This window comes from Microtus pennsylvanicus, chromosome 5, assembly GCF_037038515.1.
Source record: "Microtus pennsylvanicus isolate mMicPen1 chromosome 5, mMicPen1.hap1, whole genome shotgun sequence".
NCBI classification, from domain to species: Eukaryota; Metazoa; Chordata; class Mammalia; order Rodentia; family Cricetidae; genus Microtus; species Microtus pennsylvanicus.
In genome coordinates this window covers 44,840,379-44,864,747 of record NC_134583.1, presented here as the reverse complement: position 1 = coordinate 44,864,747, position 24,369 = coordinate 44,840,379, and the positions used below count along the sequence as shown (strand labels likewise).

General features: G+C 38.7%; 1 protein-coding gene and 1 pseudogene across 1 annotated transcript; both read right to left on the bottom strand.

Annotated features, from left to right (window-relative positions):
- Nucleotides 1-337: 337 nt before the first annotated feature.
- On the bottom strand, nt 338-1,283 carry LOC142850808 (olfactory receptor 52Z1P-like; annotated as a pseudogene).
- A 7,451-nt stretch (nt 1,284-8,734) lies between these two features.
- Nucleotides 8,735-9,700, bottom strand: LOC142850652 (olfactory receptor 52Z1P-like). Its single transcript, XM_075974586.1, has one exon. It carries the CDS (start codon nt 9,698-9,700, stop codon nt 8,735-8,737), a length of 966 nt encoding a protein of 321 aa, XP_075830701.1.
- Between the last annotated feature and the right edge of the window lie 14,669 nt (nt 9,701-24,369).

Below are 24,369 nucleotides of genomic sequence, written 5' to 3'. Positions count from 1 at the left end.
ATCATACAAAAGTAGAGGGTGAATATCTGACAGGTTGATAATAGACTTTTGTATTCCAATTGCTTGATTTGTGAGTATGGGCCCTATTCTTAGTTCTTCTGGGGATATTTTAAGTGATATGGATATGGAACAGAAATTCAGCTGTCTTCAGACCAGTTTTGCTCTAATCAAGAGACAAATAATCAATGAAAATTCAACACTGTCTACCCTACTTCAACATAACTGTCTTTGTCACTTTTAATGCTGCCATGACATAAGACTTTAGGAGCAACTTCAGATGCGCTTTAGTAATTTATTTTCCAAGAAAAATCATTAAGATTATACTTCTCTGCTTATATCAAAAACATTCCTTACTGAAAGAAAACACCTTCTCTTGAATTTGTTTTGTTTTTACTCTGTAAATGATGGGGTTGAGGGTAGGAGGTACCACCACATAAAGGTTAGCAAAAAGAATGTGCATGTGACGGGGTATGCTATGACCCCCCAAAACGATGAGCAAAAAAGGTGAAGAGAGAAGGCGTATAGAACAGAAGGATAACACAGACGTGAAAGCCACATGTACCCAGAGCCTTGAGTCGTGCATCTCGAGAAGGAATTCTAAACACTGAACGGAGTATAAGGGTGTAAGAGATGATGACAAGCATAATGTCTAGACCTATGGAAAACAAGGGTACAGTCATTCCCTAGTAAATATTGACTTTGATATTGTCACACGCCAACCTGGCAATGCCCATGTGTTCACAGTATGAATGATGAATGATGTTTCTGCCACAATAGGTGAGCTGATAGACTAGAAAGACCAAGAGGAAACAGATTAGGAAGCTTCTAGCTACAGATGTGATGCCCATTCTGCCTATGACTGATGGGGTTAGAATGGTGGTGTATCTTAATGGAAAGCAGATGGCCACATAATGGTCAAATGCCATAGCCAGTATGGCAGACTCTGTCACAAACATAAAGTGGAGGAAAAACATCTGAGACACACAGCTGGCAAAAGAAATGCCTCCATCTTGGAACCAGAAGATGGCAAGAACCTTTGGTGTGGTCACTGTAGATAGAATGATATCAGCCAGGGCCAACATTGAGAGGAAAATGTACATGGGTTCATGAAGACTATGATCAGTGAAGATCAGGAATATTAATAGGGTATTGCCTGCAATGGCCACTATGTACATTGAGCAGATGGGGATGGAGAACCATATGTGCGCATCTTCTAGTCCGGGGATCCCAATCAGGGTGTACCAGATGTCTCTAAGGTTGCTGTGATTTGAAAACATTGCCATCTCTTCTCTGTCCTCAGATACTAGAGCTTAAAACTGAAGAAAAATAGAAATTACAAAAAAATATGTTTATTTTTATTAGATTACCATGAAATATCACTGTGCAAAAGTTACTACAATAAAAATTGGTTGACACACATGAATCATTGATTGCTAGCCAAATATTGCTCATTAACAGGAAAAGAGAAACTGTAAGGGCTTGACAAAAGTGATGCTTAAAATGAATAGAACCAAAATTTAAATTAAGTCAGGTTTGGAAACTTTTATGTTTAAGATCAAACATACAAATCCATACATGCGTGAAAGTTTTTGCATATCATAGCTGGTATTGTTCAGTTGTTCCTTTCTTGACTCGTAATCAAAATACTCTTTACTGAAGTTCTAGAATTGCAGGTTCAGGTTAGTCCTTGCTGCCTTACTAGAAGCACAACACTACTGAGCTCTGTGTTAACCATCAGGCCTGTAACTAATGCAAACACTTCCATAAAGTGATTTTGTTTTTCCTTATTCCAGCAATGCATTTTTAGAAAGTAATAGAAATGTATGAAATAATTGATTTTCACAGTCTGGCATTTACTAAGTGTCAAATGGAAATGTCCTTGTTTTCCATCACCATGGTCCACGCTTGTTTCAGCTTGAGCAGCACTATGCAGCATGAGCAAAACCATGCAGCACTATGCAGCATGACCAGCACCATGCAACATGAATAGCCTTAAGCAGCATGAGCAGCACCATGCAGCATGAGCAGCACCATGCAGCATGAGCAGCACCATGCAGCATGAGCAGCACCATTTGCCCTATGCAGCACCATGCAGCATGAGCAGCAGCATGCAGCATGCACTAAAGCAGCATGCACTAAGCAGCATGAACAACACCATGCAGCATGAGAGGCACCATGTTGCCCTATGCAGCACCATGCAGCATGAACAGCACCATGCAGCATGAGCATTTCTTCAGAACTAACTCAATATACCCTGTCTCCTTATTGTCTAAGTGCCATGTTTCTCCCCCAGTCCTCCACCCACACTGATTTTTTTACCCATTACATCTTCTACATTGTTTTTAAATTTTAATATTTCTCCTTTATTTCCATTTTTGATCAAACATAAAAACTGAGAAAGGAAGAACTTATCTCAAAGACAACAATGTGACAAAATAATTAAGTCACAAAAATGAAAGGAGTTATTGACCTAAGATCATCTTATGCTAAAGTAATAATCAACTATTATATATAAATTGTATTTGAAGTATCTTTCCCCATTGAAGAACTTAAATATATGAATATAAACAAGCACATTTCTAATCAGGCCAGGATAGGAATGGTGGGATATATTCATTTCTGCATTCAAACAGAACTGTGAATATATAATCTTTATCAGGGGTAATAGTCATGTTTTTATGTTATGTGTTTGTTGTGAAAAATGGATTATAAATGAAAGGTTAAACCTGGAAAGTATGAGAGATAAGTAACAGGCTTCTATCAAGAGTATACATCACTGTACACCTTGAGACAGAGCTTTAAGAAATAAGTATCAAATTTGATAACTAATTGTAAACTTAAAGTTTCAGAGTAGGTCTGGAAGATCAAGGTTTTTCTGTTTGTTTAGTTTTCTATGTTAATTAATTAAATTATTATTTTAGAATATTTTATGAGTTTATTATGTTTTATCATTTCACAGAAGTCTCTTTTTTATTTATTAAAAATTTCCACCCCCTCCCCTTCTCCCATTTCCCTCCTACTTTCCTCCTCCCTCTCCCCCTCCCTCTCCAGTCCTAAGAGAAGTCAGGGTGTCCTGCCCTGTGGGAAGTCCAAGGCCCTCCCCCCTCCATCCAGGTCTAGGAAGGTGTGCATCCAATAGACTGGGCTCCCAAAAAGCCAGTGCATGCAGTAGAATAAAAATCCAGTGCTATTATCATTAGTTTCTCAGTCAGCCCTCATTGTCAGCCACATTCAAAGAGTTTGGTTTGGTCACATGCTCGTTAAGTCCCTGTCCAGCTGGCCTTGGTGAGCTCCTATTAGGTCAGTCCCACCATCTCCATGGGTGGACACACCCCTCGCAGTCCTGACTCCCTTGTTCATGTTCTCCTTCCTTCTGCTCTTCATCTAGACTTTGGGAGCTCAGTCCAGTAGAAGCCTCTTTTTTTTTTCCCATTGAAGCAGGTCACACTATCTATATCTGTCAGGCCTGACACTTGCTGTGTAGATTTACATGTTTCTTTTATTCTGAGTGCTGGAATTAAAGACATGTATCCCCATACCTTTCATATAAACTAAATGTTTTCTAATGGAAATAATGCCTTTTTCTTGCTCCTTGCCATCCCAATCACGTGCTGATACAATTCCTAAACTATAATTTGTTCTTCATCAATAAATATTGAATTCTATGGTGGCACAAGTATGTTTCAGCATGTCACTTTTTCCTTTGAGAAAAAGGGTATCAGTCAGCATTGATACAGTGACTGACATTTATTCCTTTTTCCTAAGAGGAGTTTCTAGATAGACTAAAGCTAAGCAGAATAATAAACATGACATCACCAATACTACTATAGGGCAGAAAACTGAGTCTATATAGTCACATAAAATAATGAATTTTTATGTTAGGTAAATCAATCATATAAGAAAGTCTATAATTTTCATTCATACCACTAGGACATGTGCACAACCATGTTCATAGCAGCATTGTTCATATAGCCAGACCTGGAAATAAGCTAGATGTCCATCAACCAAAGAATGGATAAAGGAAATGTGGTATAATTACACAATGGAGTACTACACAGAAAATAATGGCGTCTTGAAATTTGCAGACAAATGGATGGACCTAGAGAAAAACATATTGAGTAAGGTAACCCAGACCCAGAAAGACAAATATAATTCATACTCTTTCTTAAACGACTTTAGACATAAAGCAAAGAAAAACCAGCCTACAATCCACAATCCCAGAGAACCAAGAAAACAAAGAGGACCATAAGAGAGACATACATGAATCTAAATAGGAAGGAGAAAAAGACAAGATCTCCTGAGTAAATTGGGAGCATGGGGCTTTGGGAGATCATAGAAAGGGAAAGGGGAGGAAAAGAAGGAAGTGTATAACAATATACAGTATAATAAAAACAATTAAAAAGAAATAAGTGAAAAAAGTAAGGCTATAAATTATCTTGACATAAACCATCTTAAAAATAGTAATACTATTGACAAATATAAGAAGTAAAGTAAGAATTTCAGAAATTAAAAAATATACAGTTTTTATTGAGAAATAATAAAAATAATTTGTTTCTAAAAAATAAGGTAGATGAATTAAGAAGGCTGTTTTAAGTCTCCAAGGTACCCTGGAAAGAGAACCCTCTCTTAACCGTATCCACTTCTGACTTTCCTGATCCCATCACTGTTGATGGTGCCCTCCTAATGCTATATGACATTTACGCTAAAGCAGAGTTCAATGCCTACAGGAGAGAATGCCAAGATAAAGGTGAAGGATTCTAGAGCCAAGACATTAGAGCTGTGTAGATGACATTGTTCTTTACTAATGTCATAATGCAATCCCATATAATAAATGAAAATTCAAAGAGCCAAGGTTAAAAGAAAGTCAATGATAGTATCTTACATATTATGATTGGAAAGAAACCATAACACAGAAATTCAGGGTTGATTTTGTTTTGTTATTCATGGAACAAAAATGTAGTAAGGACAATTTTGTCTTCATCTGACATTCAGTGAAATAAAAGCTGTAAGTGAAAAGCAAGGGCTGAATAAAAGAGTGTTTAATACATTCATCGAAATGCAGCATAAAATTATGAGCATCTTTCTGCACTGAGTAATTTGATTTAGCTAGAAAAGAAAGTTTATTTAGAGAAACTGGCAACTTCTTGCATGGAAAGACAAGGATAAACTCAATTTTCTGGGATTTTTAATTCTGCAAAGGAATAACATTTCAACATTGTTATTTAACTTCAACTCAAAATTGCCATGACTAATTTTGTCATAAACTTTCGGGTTGATCCTTTTGCTTTAATCAGCTGTTGTGCTCTTAGAGTACCCAGTTATCCTCAGAGCATTGCACAGAGCATGGCAAGTTTACTGTGTGCTGTGCCCAGGAAAGATCAGAACACTGCACACAACATTATGAGTTTACTGTGTGCTGTGCCCAGGAATGCTCAGAGCACTGCACAGGAAATGGTGAGTTTACTGTGTGCTGTGCCCTGGGATGCTCAGAGCACTGCACACAGATTGATGAGTATGCCCTGTGCTATAGTCTTTGTTTAGTGGTTTACTTTTAACAAACGAACATAAATCACTACCCCAGATTCTAATGAAAATTTATGCTCAGTGGAAGTAAAAGCTGATCTTTGAGGAACTCTAATGAGTTTATTCTTACTTAAGTTACATTTGTTTTGCTAGTAGGAATCAAATTATCATTGTATCAATTCACTTAGAATTCTCTACTTTTAATGCATAGAAATGCCAAACTCTTCCTCTTTGGGCCCTGGAAGCCATCCTCGAGGAAGGGCTAAATAGGCCCCGACACAGTTCTCCAGTGATACCCCAGGACTTATCAGTGAGTACAGAATGTGTTCAGTAGTAGCTTTATTATAACTATATGTAAAGGAGCTAAACATATGACATGGCTTTGGAGGAAAGGACGTTGGAAAATGATGATGTTCTATAGGTAGCCAGAGAACATTGTAAGATTACTGGAAAATGCCTATAAAGACATCTTTGCACTAGTCAAAGTGTGTGTAGAACTAAGTGATCCATTTAAAACAATCATAGAGGTGTTGCAGGGATGTGTCCTCTCTCCACTACTCTTTAATATACTTTTGGAATTATAATAGCAACAGCCCTGGAGGATGACAAGATAGGTTTTGTGTGAACCAATAACTTGTGTTTTGCCAACTGTAGTGCACTACTTGCTGAAAGTCCAAATGAGCTGAGGCCATGGTAAATAGAGTGGTGGAAGTCAGTGAAAACCTTGACATTAAAACAAACATTGACAAGACTGAGATACAACACATGGGAAGGGGACACAAGATGTTAACACTGTAATAAAGAATCAGAACATTGAACAAATAGTCAACTTTGTCTATCTGGGAGGAGACCTCAGTTCAAAAGAGGAAATTATTTCAGACATCAAGAGGTGTATAGGAATAATGAAAACTACATTCCATGCACTAGGAAAGACATAAGAAACATAACAACAACAACAAAAGTACAAGTACGTGAGACACCTACCTGTCTTGAGCTGTCTTCTTTACAACTCCAAAACCTGGACCATGAAATGCTCCTAAGAACAGTGACAGAATGTGTTTGAGATGGCACATCTCTGGATGATTCTAAGTGTCACACGAAGGGTAGACCATACAACGATGACATGAAGAAACATCTCCATCTCTAGAAGGAAGTAAACGACTGGGTATGGCAATGGTGCTTGAGATACTTTGGCCATGTTATGAGAATGAATAACAGCAGATCCCCAAAGATAGCACTGCTTGGAGAAGTGCACAGGATAAGATGGAGTGGAAGGCCCAAGGAACACTGGTAGACAGAATAAAGGAAGACTATGTAACCTTGGGTATGACAATAACACAAGCGTCTAGGACTGCCCAGGATAGGAACAATTGGAGATCTGCAATAAATGGACTGCCTATGCAAGCTTAAGCATTACTGGGGCATTGATGATGATGATGATGTAGAGGGTACCCTATGGATTCTTCTCAGCTCTGTTTACAGAATGCTGACCTCAGTCTTAAACACTTATTTGTTGCCAACTTGTACTTTTTACTTTACTCCTTAGATTTCCTATTTTTATTCTGATGTTGAGATTAAAACAACTAGATTTGAGCCTGGCGGTTGTGGCGCTTTTATTGGTTAATGAATAAAGAAGTTGCTTTGGCCTGTGATAGGGAAGAATAGAGCTAGGTGGGAAAACTAAACTGAATACTAGAAGAAATTAGGCAGAGTCAAAGGGACACCTTGTAGCTACCAGGGGAGAAAGACACTAGCCACTAGTCAGAACCTTGCTGGTAGGCCATGAGTCTCATATTAAAATAGAAAATAATAGAAATGGGTTAATTTAAGATATAAGAGCTAGTTCTTATAAAACACTTAAGCTATTTGGCAACACAGTATTGCAAATAATATAGTTTCTAAGTGATTATTTTGGGTCTGGGCAGCTGGTAACAAATGAGCAGCCTCTACCAATAGGAGCAGTTGGAGCAAGAGAGGAGCAATAATCTGAGCAAAGGGATCAAGATCATGATGAAGAAACTCACAGACACGAGACAGTGGGAGTTCATTGACTGGATGACAGCTGGGACCTCCACAGCACCTAATTAGGTCCTCTGAATGTGGGTAACAGTTGTATGGGTTGTGTTGTTTGTAGGGCCACTGGTAGGGGGTTGATGATTTTCCCCTAGTGTATGAACTGGCTTTTTGAGGCCCATTCCCTGTTCCTGTTGATGGGTACCTTACTCAGCCTAGATACAGGGGGGAGAAACTTGGTCCTTCCTTAAGTTGATGTGACAGACATTTTGACTCCCCATGGAAGGACTTACCCTCTCTGAGAAGTGGATTGGGGATGGAATAGGTAGAAGGTGGGAGAGTGGGAGAATGATAGAGAAGGAGAACTGGGATTGGTATGGAAGATAAAACATTATTTTAAAAATATTTCTCTGGTAGTTTTTTTTATATGTACAGTGAAGATATTTAACATTTACTCACTACAGGATTATTTCCTGTGAGAGAAGAAATGCAATTAAAAGGAACCAGGTCTCTCGGATTGTTAAATTTATACTCTGTAGTAATTGCTATCAATAAATAATAGACAAAATTATTATTTTAATATCATACCTGGCAGTAGTTTAAGAGTTTTCTATAGGTCATTCCTCTCTGTCTATCTATCTATCCATCCATCTATCAATGAAAATTGAAGATGTATGTATACAAATGTAAGAAGTTTAAATACTCTTGACCAAAATCAAATATCTTAAATATGAAACTTGAACTTGGAACCCAAATGACTGAGTGAGTGTGAAACTGCACAGGAATAATGTCTTGGACATGTAGCACTCTTTATTTCTCAGTTTTAGAAAAATGAGCTGAATTGACAAAGTTATATAGGATTCTGGCTCTATTTGTTTGGTGTATGAACAAGGGCCATATTGTTTATTTTCCTGTTTTGTATGTTAACACAAAATTAAAAGCTTTTTAACTTTTATGAATATGTATGTTGCAACAAAGATGAAAATAATACATAAAATAATGTGTCCTTGTTCTAGTATTGTTCTGAACAAGATATATGTTGAGTAGAATACACCCTTATCTTGATTGCTTAAAACTGCAATGATAACCATCACTAATGATGTCTTGATTTAACATTTCTACTGTAGCTTCATATACTCTTGAGTTCTATAGTTCATGAGAAAATTCTAAAGAACTGGACTAAGCTGCTTAGATTATGTTAATGAACTGTCGTGCCTAAGGAAAAGACCTGGATAACTCTCTCTTGAATTTGCTTAGTCTTCACACCATAAATGATGGGATTGACTGTGGGTGGTACAACCACATAGAGGTTAGCAAGGAGAATGTGCACATGCAGTGGTATACTGTGACCACCAAAACGGTGAGCAAAGAAAGAGAAAAAAGCTGGTGTATAGAACAAGAGAATTACACATACATGGGAACCACATGTACCCAGAGCCTTGAGTCGGGCATCCCGAGAAGGAATTCTAAACACAGCACAAAGGATAAGGATATATGAGACAATGATCAGTACCACGTCTAGGCAGGTGGAAAATAGGGCCACTATTACCCCATAGTAAATATTGACTTTGATGCTGTCACAGGCCAACCTGGCAATGCCCATGTGTTCACAGTAGGAGTGTCGTATGATGTTCCTCCCACAGTAAGTGAGCCGATAAACAAGGAAGATCAGGGGAAAGCAGATGAAGAAGCTTCGAGTCACCGATGCAATGCCCATTTTAATGATGACAGATGGTTTTAGAATATTGGAGTATCTTAGTGGGTAACAGATGGCTACATAACGGTCAAATGCCATAGCCAGCAGTATGGCAGACTCTGCCACAAAGATGAAGTGAAGGAAAAACATCTGAGACACACAACTGGCAAAAGAAATGCCTCCAGCTTGGAACCAAAAGATTGCTAACATTTTTGGTGTTGTGACTGTGGACAGAAAGATATCAGCCAGGGCCAACATTGAGAGGAAAAGGTACATAGGTTCATGTAGGCTCCGTTCAGTGGAGATCAGAAATAATAGCAGTGCATTGCCTGCAATGGCCACTATGTACATTGAACAGATGGGGATGGAGATCCATATGTGTGCATCTTCTAGTCCTGGGATCCCAATCATGGTGTACCAGATGTCTCTGAGACTGGTGTGATTTAAAGTGGTTGAAAATGTTGTCATGTTTATTTTATCCACTCGTTCTGGACCTGTCAAAGCAAAACAGCAACAACAGGACAAAACAAAACAAAATGAGAAAAACGAATCATGGTATTTTTTTTTTTTATTAAATTAGATGTGAACACTCACCATTGGCTAAGATTATTTTCTAGTGAAAATGTTAATCTCTTGCTTGACAGATTTTCTTAGCAGGAGAGTAACCAAAGCTTTATAAAGCTTTGCTAACTGGAACTCTAACAATGTTAATTACAGTGGCAAACTTGGCTTGAAATTGAGACCACACTGTAAAATGCTTTCTATTGCTTCTTTCCCTCCAGACCTGTGAGTCTGACAGGCTTTGCCTAGCATCATTGATTTCTCCTATTGTCACTTATGATGTTCAAACACAAGTCTCTTCTTCCAGTTCCAGAGGTGCAGTGTTCAGAAACCTGCTTCCTTTGGGGAGCTCATAGCTATTGAATAAGTGTTACCCATTGCCTACGAACTATTTTAATACAAAACTTTTAGTAAAGAGTTGTCGTTTTCCTTACTTAAGCCATTTATTTAACAAACCAAGGATATAAAAACATGGCAAATCCTTGTCTTGAAGAATGATATATCAGTTTTGTGTTTTGATACTGGATCTGTGCTTTTCTTTGTCATGACTGCAGTCAGTGCACAACGCTCCAGCTTAACCAGCCATCTGACATTTTGTCTTCTCTGGACCACATTATGACCTACAAAGTTCATGCTTAAAATACTGTGCTTTCAAGTTACAATAAAATCACACACAAAACACTCCCACGGTGTTTTAATTAAGTATCCGAGTGTCAACTGGACTACACCTAACTATCTGCAGCTTACGGATCATGTTTTGGACACACCTATAGCCAGCACGGAGCTGAGTGAGCACTTATGTTACACTAATGGAAGTCAGCATATATCCTCTTTCACGCACAAGTTATCTTCTCTCCTCACCTGTCTGTATTGGCGTAAAATAAATGCAATGCAGATATTAAAGAATATTTACCACTTTAATGATAAACTTACGGAACCGAAGTTCCAGCGTAGTACAGGAGGTAGGAAGGAAAAAGAGGCCAAGCCGCCTCCCCGCATGCCCATTTATTGGCAGGCATTCGCCCGAGGCAAACCCTGCCCCCTAAAGGGGCTGTCTTAACCCTACACCTGTCTTGACTCTTATTCACACATATGTCTTCTGTTTCTGTTTATATTTCAGGGTTCTTTTCTTTATTCATCTTATAAACAAATTTCAATGATAATGGAGAAAAGTGTTAATAGAAAATAAATAAATTGTGTAATTATAAACAAATCAAGGAATCAAAATAAAAATCTTAAGTTCACTCTAGTATGTTACTATGTTAAGGAGATGGTAAGATATAGATCATAAATATATTGAATTAGAAAGATTTTATTCCTTTCAGAGAACTCAAAGCATGGACAAATAATAACCATCTCTCAAAATAGCTCAAGATAGAAAAGGTTGGAGATATTCAATGTGTCATTAACATAATATATAGTATGTTTATAAAGAAACAGTAAAGATTCTTGAAAATATTGTCATTAAATCTGTTTGTCAGTGACACCTCTGAATTACAAAGCAAAAGCTTGTAACTCATAGCTTTTGAATAAGTGTTAACCATTATCTACGTACTATTTTAATGCAAAATTTTTAGTAAAACAGTTGTGTTTTTCCTTATTTAAGCAATTCATTTAACAAATCAAAAGCTCAGATAATAAATACATGTAACTGCACACATTTCAAGCCATCTAGCAAACACATCTAACTAAGCAAAATGAGACATAGGACTGAACACATAGATTGTAACTTTACGCTTCAGATATATGGCAGAGTGTGTGACTTTTGGTTTAAACCTGAATGCTAAGAATGATTTTTTAAACGTCGAGGAAATGCAATACATATAGTATGATACAATATAAATATTTTATCATTTCAGAGTAATGTTTTCAAAGGGACTGTGTGCTTCTTTTTGTTCTTTTCCAAGTACATATTGATGTCAAAAATAAAAAGTTTACATTTTATTTCATATTTTCAATCCTAGATATAATAATAGTAATGAGCATGTTTTCAACATTATAGTATAACAAGTTTTTGTTGAGTAAAGTGTTGTCCCAGCTTAAGGTAATAAAGATAGAATTCCTGCTATTGCTTTCATTAGCAATTAGGGGTTTCTCAAGAGATAAAACATAAACACTTTTGAACCATGGTATTGCTATCAAAATATCCGGACTAGCTGAACATAGAGGACAATGAGGAATACTGAGAACTCAAGAACAATCGCAGTGGGTTTTTGATCCTACTGCACGTACTGGCTTTGGGGGAGCCTAGGCAGTTTGGATGCTCACCTTAGGAGACCTGGATAGAGGTGGGCGGTCCTTGGGCTTCCCACAGGTCAGGGAACCCTGATTGCTCTTCAAGCAGATGAGGGAGGGGGACTTGATCGGGGGAGGGGGAGGGAAATGGGAGGCGGTTGCGGGGAGGAGGCAGAAATCCTTAATAAATAAATAAATAAATAAAAAACTGCTTTGGTAAATGTGTGTGTACACAAATGCATAAAACAGAGATTTTTTTGGAATAGATTAATATGTGATGAATAAAGCTCAAAAATTATTTTGACACAATTTGGAAAAATGTAGTGATGCCATTAATTAACATAGAAGAAAATCAAGAATTTAAAGGAGTAATTTGTAAAGTGAGTTGTGATTTTAAAAGAATTGTTAGGTTCCTTTTAATTTTTTTGATAAACAAGCATCTTTTCATTTTATACACTGTCACCTTCATGAATATATTGAAACCTTTTAAGGTCATATAAGTTAATCAGCTGCTTATAGGAATTGTTTTTTAATGAATATTTATGGTGTTCACATTATTTGCACAACATGAATTACACTGTGAAGAATACTAAGGTTAAGTAGGATCTTGGCCTTCAGAGTCTGACTGCACTGTTATTCCAGCATAAAACTCTCATCTGTATATATGAGTATACTGAAGTGAGGTGATGACAATGGTTATATCGTCACATTGACATGGGATTCAAGGAGGGTGACTATTGAAGGAGTAAGAACAGCATTTCACACACAGTTGCTTAATAAGTAATCATTTCTATAACTGATTCATGTATTGCACCAAATAGAGGAATTAGAAACCAACCCATATGCCAGATTTCTTCCTGTCATTTTTTATCAGAAGTAAGATCATTTGTGGTTTTGAAGGTCCAGAAATCACCCTAGGATTATTCTTGACGAATTCCTCTATCTTATACAAACAAAGGCCATGAAACACATTGGAGGAAACACAAACAGGAAACAGGCACTCAAATGACTCTTAAAAAACTTGCAAGCAGTATATACGTATATACAAAGAATGCTTATATATGTATAGTTACTCTTTTTCTTATTGAAATTATATTTTTTCACACAGTATATAATATTTATAGTTCCCCCTTTCTCTACTGTCCTCCTGGTTTCTCTACATCTCTCCTAAACAGATCAATCTATCCCATTTATATATCACTAGAAAACCATTTTCTTAGGGAATATAATAATATAATGTGATATAATATAATATAATGTAATATAGAGTCTGTCTCCCAAATTGTATTTTTGTCTTTACATAATAGGAAAGTATTTTGTATGCCTACAAAAAGTCAGTGAATCAATCTGGAAGCTGACCAAATGTGCATTGTGTACTAGAAAGACAACTGAATGTCTCTGAGTTCAGCTCTTCCCATCCAACCATGATCTTTAATGAGACATGCCTTACTCTGACCTCTCTGCCTATAACAACTAAAGTATAACCAGCTTATATATCATTTTATTTAAAAACATCAAATCTGATTTTTGGAGTTCTAAGACCAAAAGCACCAGGCTGTGGGGTTTTGGTCATATTTTAGTCCATTCTTTTAGATTAAATAAACATTGAAAACAACTAAACAGCCTGTGTGGGCCTCTATATTTTATCTCTGGTACATAGTTTATGTAGGAACAATGTCTAGACCATTCTGTTCACAGGATACCTTTTAATAACTTGTATTATTATATTTTTTAAACTAAATATTTCAAGGCCTTCATATCAGTTTTGTCCTGTGATTTTGTAGTTTAATGCTCATGCAACATCTTTTCATAATAACATAATAACATGTAAATATGATTACTGGTTTATATACCACACATTATACAAATGAGATAGGAACAGGCTAAGTCACACAGCCTGTATATAACAAAGCAAAAACTCAGCTCCTGTCCTTAACATGACCCATCATTTGCTATTTACATAGCAACAACCCCCTTCAACTGCCTTTACTTCTGGCATTCTTGATGTAGTTATGTTATCTTCTTATCGATGCAGTTATGTTATCTCCCTATAGATGCAGTTATGTTATCTTCCTATGGATACAGTTATGTTATCTTCCTATTAAGTTCTCATAGCTCTTCTTGAAGAGCTATTGGAAAGCTTTTCCACCATTACGCTGTTATTATTGTTAGACATATGACTATCCAGTGTACTGGGTAAAATTTTGTGTTGAGAATAAGACTTGCAATAAAAACCTTAGATCACCAGTGTTTATTGAAATTACAAAGGGTTAGTGGGTGTCATGTCTGGAGATATTGCAAGGAGCTAGAGAAGTCACGGTGGTTGGTGGCTGTCAAGAGAATAGTCACTCAAAGAAAAATTCAGTCACTGAAAATCAAATAACATTAGTAAGCATTCTTTTGTAAGAGAGGATTGGCCTCGATTGGTTTTTCTTCCTTGGAAGAAATTCATAAAAATGCTAAGATCCTTGTGCAGTCTTTTGCTCATACATTTGTTAGACTCATGTTAATTTTTGTTCTTATTTATTTTTCTTCTCATTTCTAACTACATCACTCCTAAGTGCTTTCCTTCTAAATTATGTGCTATTTCTTCTTTTTCACTGTGTTCAGAAATTTACCTCATGTGGAAGTCAATACATAGTGCCACATCAAGCATGTCAAGAGAAACTAAACAAAGCAGTAAATGAAACTTACCATGAGATGCTCCAGCAAATTCAAATATTTGTTTTAAGAATCATATGTCCTCACCTACTCTACTAATGCTTAATTTGTTACTGTGTTCCTTCATTTCTGGTTTGAATAACATGAAGCAAACTTTTGATGTCATTAATATTTGAAAACATCTGTGAGTCAGAATCTTAAACCATAGCATGGATTTTTCTCAATTTATAGGAAACCTAACTTGTAATTGACTACATTATAGTGAAAAAAAACCTTATTGTTTTCTGGCTTATTCCTACTTTAGGAAAAATAAAAACTCATGATCTACATTCTGGAGAAATTCTCCATCATGGTAATTGCCTATCAAGAGATATAATTTATTTGTCAATGAGCTCTTGTAAGACTTGTAGGACTGAAACAGTAATTCCCTATTGTTTCAGGTATTCAGTTACAGAAAACCTTCTTCCATCCTCAACTTTAAAATAGCTAAATCCATGGTTTGAACAAGTGCCTTACCAGGGACAAGAATAGCTGGGACGTTGTCACCATTCCTTTCTGAGGAATCAGGACTATCTATAATCTCACACTTCACACAAGAGGACATGGTCTGCAGAGAGCACTATGAATTCTCTGATTTCTAACAACAGCTGTTGTTGCCTCCTCTGCTACAGCTGCAGACTCCATGGTGGTCAGCAAGGTGGGTTGTGGCCCATAAATTACATCCTACTCACACAGAGACTGGTGTAAGTTTCTCAATCCTAAGAGACCTAGAACTCCATAGAATTGACGGATCCCAGAAGATGTCTGTGGTCTTCTGAGGCTTAGGTCCTTAGGTAAGAAAACCCAAACCAAAGCAAAACAACACATAGCCTAAAGATCCACTTAAATTAAATAATCCACCTCAGAAAGATCATCTCTCTGAGACAGTTCTGAGAGTTTAGTGAAACCTTTTACAACCTGCAACATACACTATGACTTTTTTGGCAAAAATAATTTAAAAATGAATGCTGTAAGAATTTGGTTGTCAGGGTACCTGAGCCTAAATTTTACTCCATCAATGTATTCCTTAGGGATTTATAAATAATTCACTGAAATTTTGTTCTTTGATTTCTAAAATTGATTTTAACTTTTTACATATGTGTATGTGTATCTGTGTGAGTATATAACACATATCTGTGAGATCCCAGTGAGTCCCAAAAGAACGTTGGGTGCCTTAGGACTGGAGTTAAAATGATTGTGAGAAATTGGATGCAAGTGCTTGGAATTGGACTTGAGGTCCCAAGAAGAACAGGGATTCCTCTTTGCCACTGATCAGTTTTACCAGCTATCGCCTTAGGACTTGATTTCTCTTGAATCTTAGCTCAGAATCTATGGAGATAAAGTGAAGCACAATTTAGTATTGTTTGTTTTCTTTGGGTCTTAAAACCAGCTTTTTTAAAACTTTTTTTATTTATTCGATGTCTCTTTTACATCATACATCTTGATCCCATTCGTTTCTCTGTGCCTTCGTACCTACCATCCTTTCCCTGCACCCCCTCCATAAAAAAGGCAAAACAACATTTAAGAGGGAAAAAAGGGAAAAAATTAAAAGTCTCGTCATGAAAGCTGCAATATGACACACTGAGTCAAACAGTAAACCCCTTTGTCTATATGTCTCTTTTTTTTTCTTACAAGTATTCATTGCAAAAAGTCATTGGTCTGGTTTGAGGCCCCTGGTTTCTACACCATTGATGCTGGGACCTCACTGATACTCTTCTTGGATATCCTGGTGTTGCCCTGTGTTGTGGAGATCCTGAAGCTTTGTGATTGTTGGTCAGGCCCCTTCACACGTCCTAGCAGATCATAGATGGGGTGGATATTGGGGCAGGTCAAGTCAAAACCCTTGTTCAGGGCATAGGCAACTGCAGGGTTGGTTTGCCTGTCAGTTTCCCCTGTCCTCATCATCAGGGTGAGCTCTCCAGCTTCTCCCTGGCTAATTCAGCCTTACAGCAACGAGTTAGAGGTGGGGCCAGTTCTCCTGCTTTCACGCCCTCAGAGTCAACTCTTCCCCACCTACACCATCAGGGCCAGCTCTATTGTGTTACCCAGGTGAGGAGCAGGGGCTACTCCGATGAGTACTGCAGCAGCTGAGGGGCAGAAGCAACCCTCCTTCTCTTATGACCCCAGGGCCAGCTCCTTTACCCATCTCATGTTTATTTGTTGGGGCTTTGGGGAAGACATTTATTCTCTGCCCATGCCACCACATGCCAGAGTAATGGGGACAGATGTCATTTGCTCATAATATCTGGCCTTGGTCACCCTCACCTTTGAACATGCATGAGGTGCAGGGCTCATTTCCTGAGTGTGGCAGCTGGTAACGGAGAGGGTCAGCTCTCTCCTCTGTTGCAAGTGGCAAGGAGTGAGGGGGCATCCGCTGACCCTCCCCACATTGCCACATGACAGATGAATAGTGGGGACAGCTCACCTACTCTTACAACTTTGGGGATGGCTCACTCACCTGTGCCAGCAGGGTTGGCTCCATTGTGTTGCCCAGGTAATGGGCAGGGTCTGTTCTCCAGAGGGTTGTATCTGTTGGGGATCAGGGAAAGCTCTCCAGTTCTGATGAGCACAGGGCCAACTCTGCCATCTGCCTCAGGTGCTGATGGCAGGAGTGGGGGCAGGGAGGCAGGAAGTCAACTCTCTCTCACCTATGTCACCACAAGACAGATGAATAATGTGGACAATTATCCCATGTTTATAACTTTGGGGAAGATTTATCCACACCCCCACTAACAGGGTTGGCTCTATTATGCTGTCCTGGCAAGATACAGGCCTACTATCCTGAGTGTTACAGCTAGCAGGGGTCCAGGACAGCTCTCCCACTCTTAGGTCCACAGGGACAGCTCTCCCACTCTTAGGTCCACAGGGACAGCTCTCCCACTCTTGGGTCCACAGGGACAGCTCTCCCACTGCTTCCGCGGCGGATGGGCAGGGGGACGCATCTCTTCCCCACATTTGTTGCCTAAGATAGTTCGATAACTGAATTAGTTCTCCCATGCTCACAATCTCAGAACTTGCTCACCCACCCCTGTGCCAGTGGGTTTGGCTGCCCTGGTGAAGTAGAGGGCCTACTCTGCTAAGTATTGTAGCTGAAGGGGGTCATAGTTAGCTCCCCTGCTTTTGTGACCACAAAGCTAGCACTCTCTTCTGCCTCGGGCATTATGAGGGGGCAACTCTCTCCTGCCCATGCCACCATAGGACAGATGTAAAATGGGAAGAGCTCTCCCATGCTCATGACTTCAGGCTGACTTATCCACACCTCTACTCACATGGTACAGGACCTGCTCTTCAGAGTGTTGCAGCTTGTGGGGTGCAAAGACAACTCTCCCTTTCTTATGAACACAGGCCAGCTCTCCCACCTGCCCCATGTTCCCATCCGCAGAGTTGGCTCACCTATGCTCTCAAACAGTGTCTTCTTGGCTGTGCTGCCTAGACAAAGTATAGGGATTACTTTCCTGTGTGTTGCTGCTGGTCAAGGGATCAGCTTCCTCACCATATCAGCCTACTCCCTTCCTCTCTCTTCTCTTCAGACATGCCTCTGTCATAGGACTTGAAACATTCCATTCTCTCTCTCTCTCTCTCTCTCTCTCTCTCTCTCTCTCTCTCTCTCTCTCTCTCTCTCTCCCTCTCTCTCTTTCTCCTATACCATATTATCCCATACTCTAATAATCTGCTCACTCTAATAGTGCCCATTCGGCTGGTGTCATAAGGTGCAAGACAGCTCGTGTTTTCTTTTTGGAACCCAAGGCAGATATTCCCAGGCCCACATGTGGGTTTCCTTATGTCACTCAGGTCACCATGACACTGGGATGTGACATGCTTCCTTGGTATAGGAGGTCCTTCTGTTTGTGTGTTGCTTTCATTGGATAATTAATAAAGAAACTTCCTTGGCCTAGTTGATAGGGTAGAACTTAGGTAGGTGGAGAAGATAGAACTGAATGCTGGGAGGAAGAAAGCAGAGTCAGACAGAAGCCATGGATCCTCTGCCTGAGATGGATGTCAATTAGAATCTCTTGTAAGCCATGTGGAGATGGGTTAAACTAATATGTAAGAGTTAGCCAATAAGAAGTTAGAGCTAATGGCCAAGCAGTATCTTGATTAATACAGTTTCTGTGTGGTTATTTGAGTGTAAGCTAGTTGGACAGCCTGGACAAATAAGCGGCCCTCTCCCTTGCAACAGTTAGTGCCAACATGATGGACTAAATCCACTTAAAAACATTAAGGAGCTTAATTTTAAACACAAAAATGCAGTTTAATACAGATTTTTCCTGTTTGCTGGCTCCTTTGAGAGAGATTTTTCTTATTCAGTTATAGCAGGAAATAGCTGTGTTGATTTAAGGTTTTAAAATGCCACATCCTGGGCCATTCTGCCAGTGTGAACTCCAGCTGTGAAGCATTTCAATGGCATTTGTGGGCCCAGGTGTTTGTGTGCCCACTCTGAGTTGGGAGGAAAGTAGCTGAGACCATGCCTGTGGCTTGGCGCTTCCTGCCTGGGCAGGCCGTGGGATCAGGTCTACTAGGCTTAGGCAGGCAGGAGAGCATGGTGGATTCCGGCCACCATACAGAGAGATGTTTCCAGCCTGCACAGTGCTCTGCTTGGCAGATTTGGCTGTAACTCAGATAAAAAGGGTTTATGTGCTTCATGCTCATTTTTGGCGTTGGACTGAGTGCAGCTCCTGCCTGGTGGCCCCAGAGCTACCACTGGTGGTGCTTCCACCATTTTAAAATTGGAGAGAGGTGGAGCCAAGTGCCTAACTGCCTGGCACCTCCTGGTTGGTGTACTATCCTGGCCATATGGCGTGATGTTGAGGCAAAACCACTTTCTTGTATATGTTAGTCAAATATTTTTCCACAGAACAATTTCACCTACAGAGACTGTTAATACTGTCATATATAAGATGAGACATATATGTAGGAAAATTGCTTTAAAATCAATTCCCATATCTATAGCACTTACCAGTTATAACACACTTTCATATATCATTATTTAAGTCCATATATATCCTTTTTAGTATTATTTTTCTATTGGTTAATTACTGACATCAGAGCTCAAACATGAGCAAAATAATTCATCAGCACAAATGATACTTCCCTAACTTTAAGGATAATGTGGGATTGTGTGCCAAATAACATTGTTTGGACAAGCAGACACAGCTGACAGAAAAAAAAATTGAGAATAACAAATATGATTGGAAATAGTCCTTTAATACAATAATAGAACCACATTAAAGTAGTAATGTATCAGGTATATCATTTCATGTTTGTGAAATGCTCTTAAATTGTATAGGGTTAAATAGCTTAGTATTATCAATAGATTTTCCTTATGCTAAATGGACAAGACCTAATAATCACTGAAACAGGCAACTGAAATAGAAGCAGAGATTAAAAGTAAGGATGATGATTTGACAGGCTTTAGATAACGATATGCAAGCTTATCTACAGATTCTTACAATTGATGACAATATGGAGCAGTGGCTGAGATTTTTAATTAAAATTGCTAGTCTTTTAAAGAATATGAAAGCTGTGAGCAACTAAGATAGATTGAATTTTTTTAAGAATAGACCTATATTATATAATTGCAACATAATACAAAGGAAGATGAACCAAGATTTCTTCACTAGACCCTATTCGCTCCTAAATGTAAATTTATATTTTGTAAACTGGCTATTTGCCTGATGCCACAAAATTGTTTGATATTAAAATAAACTTCACATTTTCAGAAAACATATTCAATGCAATAACTTCATTAATATGTGTTTTCAAATGCAAGTTTCAGATTTCTACAAAATTATGGCAGCAGATATTTTGAAAATGAAAAATAAATGTTTAGTTTATATACCTTGGATACATTGGAACAGTGCACAAAATTTGGTAGTATCTTCGTATGGGGCAAGCTTTGTTTGTGCTCATGAACTGACAAGTACATTCAACACAAAGTCCATACAACTGGTTTGGTTTCCACACTGCACAAGGGAAGCTTTTGTTTCTATCTTCTGAGGCCTCTCCTTGTAAATGGGAAGGTTAAGGAAGCAGATTCTCTGGACAGTGGGTGCGTATCAGTGATGGACTAGCTGGTTCATCTTTAACAGCCACATCATATTCAATTCAAAGAATTTGCTGTTTCCTTTATTGTTGACAGATGATTGTCTAATAATTATTTTAATGTTTATTAAGTAAGAAGATAAATGAAACCCCTTTATTTTTGTGCAAATGTAAAGTATTCCATCCATTCATTACCCTTTGTTCAAGTGTATGTTTTAATTTAAAATTTTTAATTGAAAATAGATTCCTATACAACCCCACTACAATTTGCCTTCCTCATTCTTCCAAATCCACTCCCATCTCTCTTCCTTCAGAAAAGAGCAGGCCTCCCAGAGACTACATCCAAACACAACAAAACATGATATGACAAGTCAAAAGCCCTCAAATTGAGGCTGCACAAGCCAACATAGCATGAAGAACAGAGTCCTAGTTGTATGCAAAAGAGTCAGAGACTAAGGGCATCATTGAATAAATGGGACCTCCTGAGACTGAGAAGCTTCTGTAAAGCAAAGGACACTGTCACTAAGACACAAAGGCAACCCACTTACTGGGAGAAGATTTTCACCAACCCCGCAACTGACAAAGGTCTGATCTCCAAAATATATAAAGAAATCAAGAAACTAGACCGTAAAAGGCTAATCAACCCAATTATAAAATGGTGCACTGAGCTGAACAGAGAATTCTCAACAGAAGAACTTCAAATGGCCAAAAGACACTTAAGGTCATGCTCAACTTCCTTAGCGATCAGGGAAATGCAAATCAAGACAACTTTAAGATACCATCTTACACCTGTCAGAATGGCTAAAATAAAAAACACCAATGATAGCCTTTGTTGGAGAGGTTGTGGAGAAAGGGGTACACTCACCCATTGCTGGTGGGAATGCAAACTTGTGCAACCACTCTGGAAAGCAGTGTTTCGGTTTCTCAGGAAATTCGAGATCAACCTACCCCTGGATCCAGCAATACCACTCTTGGGAATATACCCAAGAGAGGCCCTATCATACAACAAAAGTACATGCTCAACTATGTTCATAGCAGCATTGTTTGTAATAGCCAGAACCTGGAAACAACCTAGATGCCCTTCAACGGAAGAATGGATGAAGAAAGTATGGAATATATACATATTAGAGTATTACTCAGCAGTAAAAAACAAGGACTTCTTGAATTTTGCATACAAATGGATGGAAATAGAAAATACTATCCTGAGTGAGGTAAGTCAGACCCAAAAAGAGGAACATGGGATGTACTCACTCATATTTGGTTTCTAGCCATAAATAAAGGACATTGAGCTTATAATTCGCGAACCTAGAGAAGCTAAATAAGAAGGTGAATCCAAAGACAAACACGTAGGCATCCTCCTGAATATTAACCTTCATCAGGCGATGAAAGGAGTCAGAGACAGAGACCCACCTTGGAGCACCGGACAGAAATCTCAAGGTCCAAATCAGGAGCAGAAGGAGACGAAGCACGAACAAGGAACTCAGGACCGGGAGGGGTGCACCCACACACTGAGACAATGGGGATGTTCTATGTGGAACTCACCAAGGCCAGCTGGCCTGGGTCTGAAAAAGCATGGGATAAATTTGGACTAGCTGAACATAGCGGACAATGAGAAAGAATGGGAACTCAAGAACAATCGCAGTGGGTTTTTGATCCTACTGCACGTACTGGCTTTGGGGGAGCCTAGGCAGTTTGGATGGTCACCTTACTAGACCTGGATAGAGGTGGGCGGTCCTTGGGCTTCCCACAGGTCAGGGAACCCTGACTGCTCTTCGAGCAGATGAGGGAGGGGGACTTGATCGGGGGAGGGGGAGGGAAATGGGAGGTGGTGGCGGGGAGGAGGCAGAAATCCTTAATAAATAAATAAATTAAAAAAAAAAGAGTCAGAGATACGTCTGCTCCCATGGTTCAGAATCCCACAAAACCACCAAGCTAACAACAATGACATATATGCAGAAGTCCTGGTGCTACAACCCATGCAGGTCCCACCCTTGCCGCTTCAGTAGCTCTCTGCCCATGTGAGCCTATTTTAGTTGATTTGGTGGGCCATGTTATCCTTGAGTCCTCCACTCGCTCTGATTCCTACGATCTTTCTGCCCCCTCTTACATGACGATCAGGAATTTCTGAGGGAAGGTATCAGTGGACACACCCAGTTTAAATTGTCTCTCTTCCATATAATGCCTGTCTCCCACTACTGCCGGAGGAAGTCTTTCTGATGATTACTGCACAAGGCACCTATCCATATCGATTTTTTTGCACAGTCTTGTTTGATTTTCCCCTAGGACTTTGGGCTATCCATTCTCTGGGTCTGACAATCCAGGCAGTATTAGACCTGGGCTCCATCTTGTGGTGGGTCTCAAATTAAACCAGACTTTGGCTATTTTTCACAAGTTCTGCACCTCCATTGCTCCAGCACTCTGGCAGACAAAACAGATTGTCAGTACAAGGTTTTGTGACTGAGCTGTACATATTATAACCTTTTATATTATAGTTTATTGTTATTAGGAAGTAAGGAATACAACTTTGAAAAAAAGAATAAAAACCTAGAACCATAAGAAATGTACAACTATATACCAATATTCTATAGTTAGTTATAGATAGATAAATAGATATGAATTGATGGAAAAGAAAGGTAATAATTTGATGAGAAGAAAAAAGAGAGAAACAACACTTATAATTAGACCATTAGCTCAATTTAAATGGCTATAAATCTGCCAAAAATATTTCAATGTTGTGAAAGAATAGGTACTGATGAAGGGTTATAGGGATTGTAACCTTCATTTTCTCAGAGAGAAAATGAAAAGTTACATTGAAAGATTTTTCAAAGTAAGATTAGACACCAAAATATCACTTGTGAGAAAATCATCAACTATAATGTTAAGCTTGTCGCATGTTAGCAATAGACAGCTGTAGCACAAGAGTTTCTTCATTGATTATGTGACAGAATGGAAAGACTCTGAGAAAAGTTAGAAAGGCCTCAGTTCCAAGTAATTTGTTATGTGTCATCTCATGTGTGCCATGATGAAGACACTCTCTCATGGGAATATTTTGATAGCCTCCCTCTGGAACCTTCTGTCTGTTTCTTCCTGTAGTGTAGTAAATAACTCTCCTGTCAAGTAGCTCTCCCTAGTAGAGGTTTTGGGCATGTCCTTAACAATTCATATATCCTTCACCACCCATCCCTAGGTGGGTAAGCTGGAAAGAGAAGAGAAAGATGCATTGCTAATCAGAAAGCTCGGGTTTTATGGTATGATGATCCCATGGTGTGTTTATTGGTACAGTAGAAATGAGGCCTTTTCTTCAGGATTTTCCTAAGTGAAGTTTTGTTACATTTTAGAATGAAACTTGGAATCCTTAGTGAAAGAGAGGAAATAGAGCTTTGCAATGGTGTAAACAGAGACAACTAATAGAAGAACTGAGATAAACATTGCAGTAGTTAATGGTTCAATTGATGGGAAGTCATAAAAGAGAAATGGCAGATTAAGTTCTTGATTGGGGACTTGAAGGAAATCTGGAGGAAGGAGATGTTACAAGAGGTTTTGAAGAAGGCTGGAAGTGAGTCATAGCAATTGGAAAGTTGAAACAACTTCTGAATCTT

Coding starts and splice junctions, on each gene's coding strand:
- LOC142850652 (XM_075974586.1), bottom strand. CDS start 9,700: ATGACAACATTTTCAACCACTTTAAATCACACCAGTCTCAGAGACATC.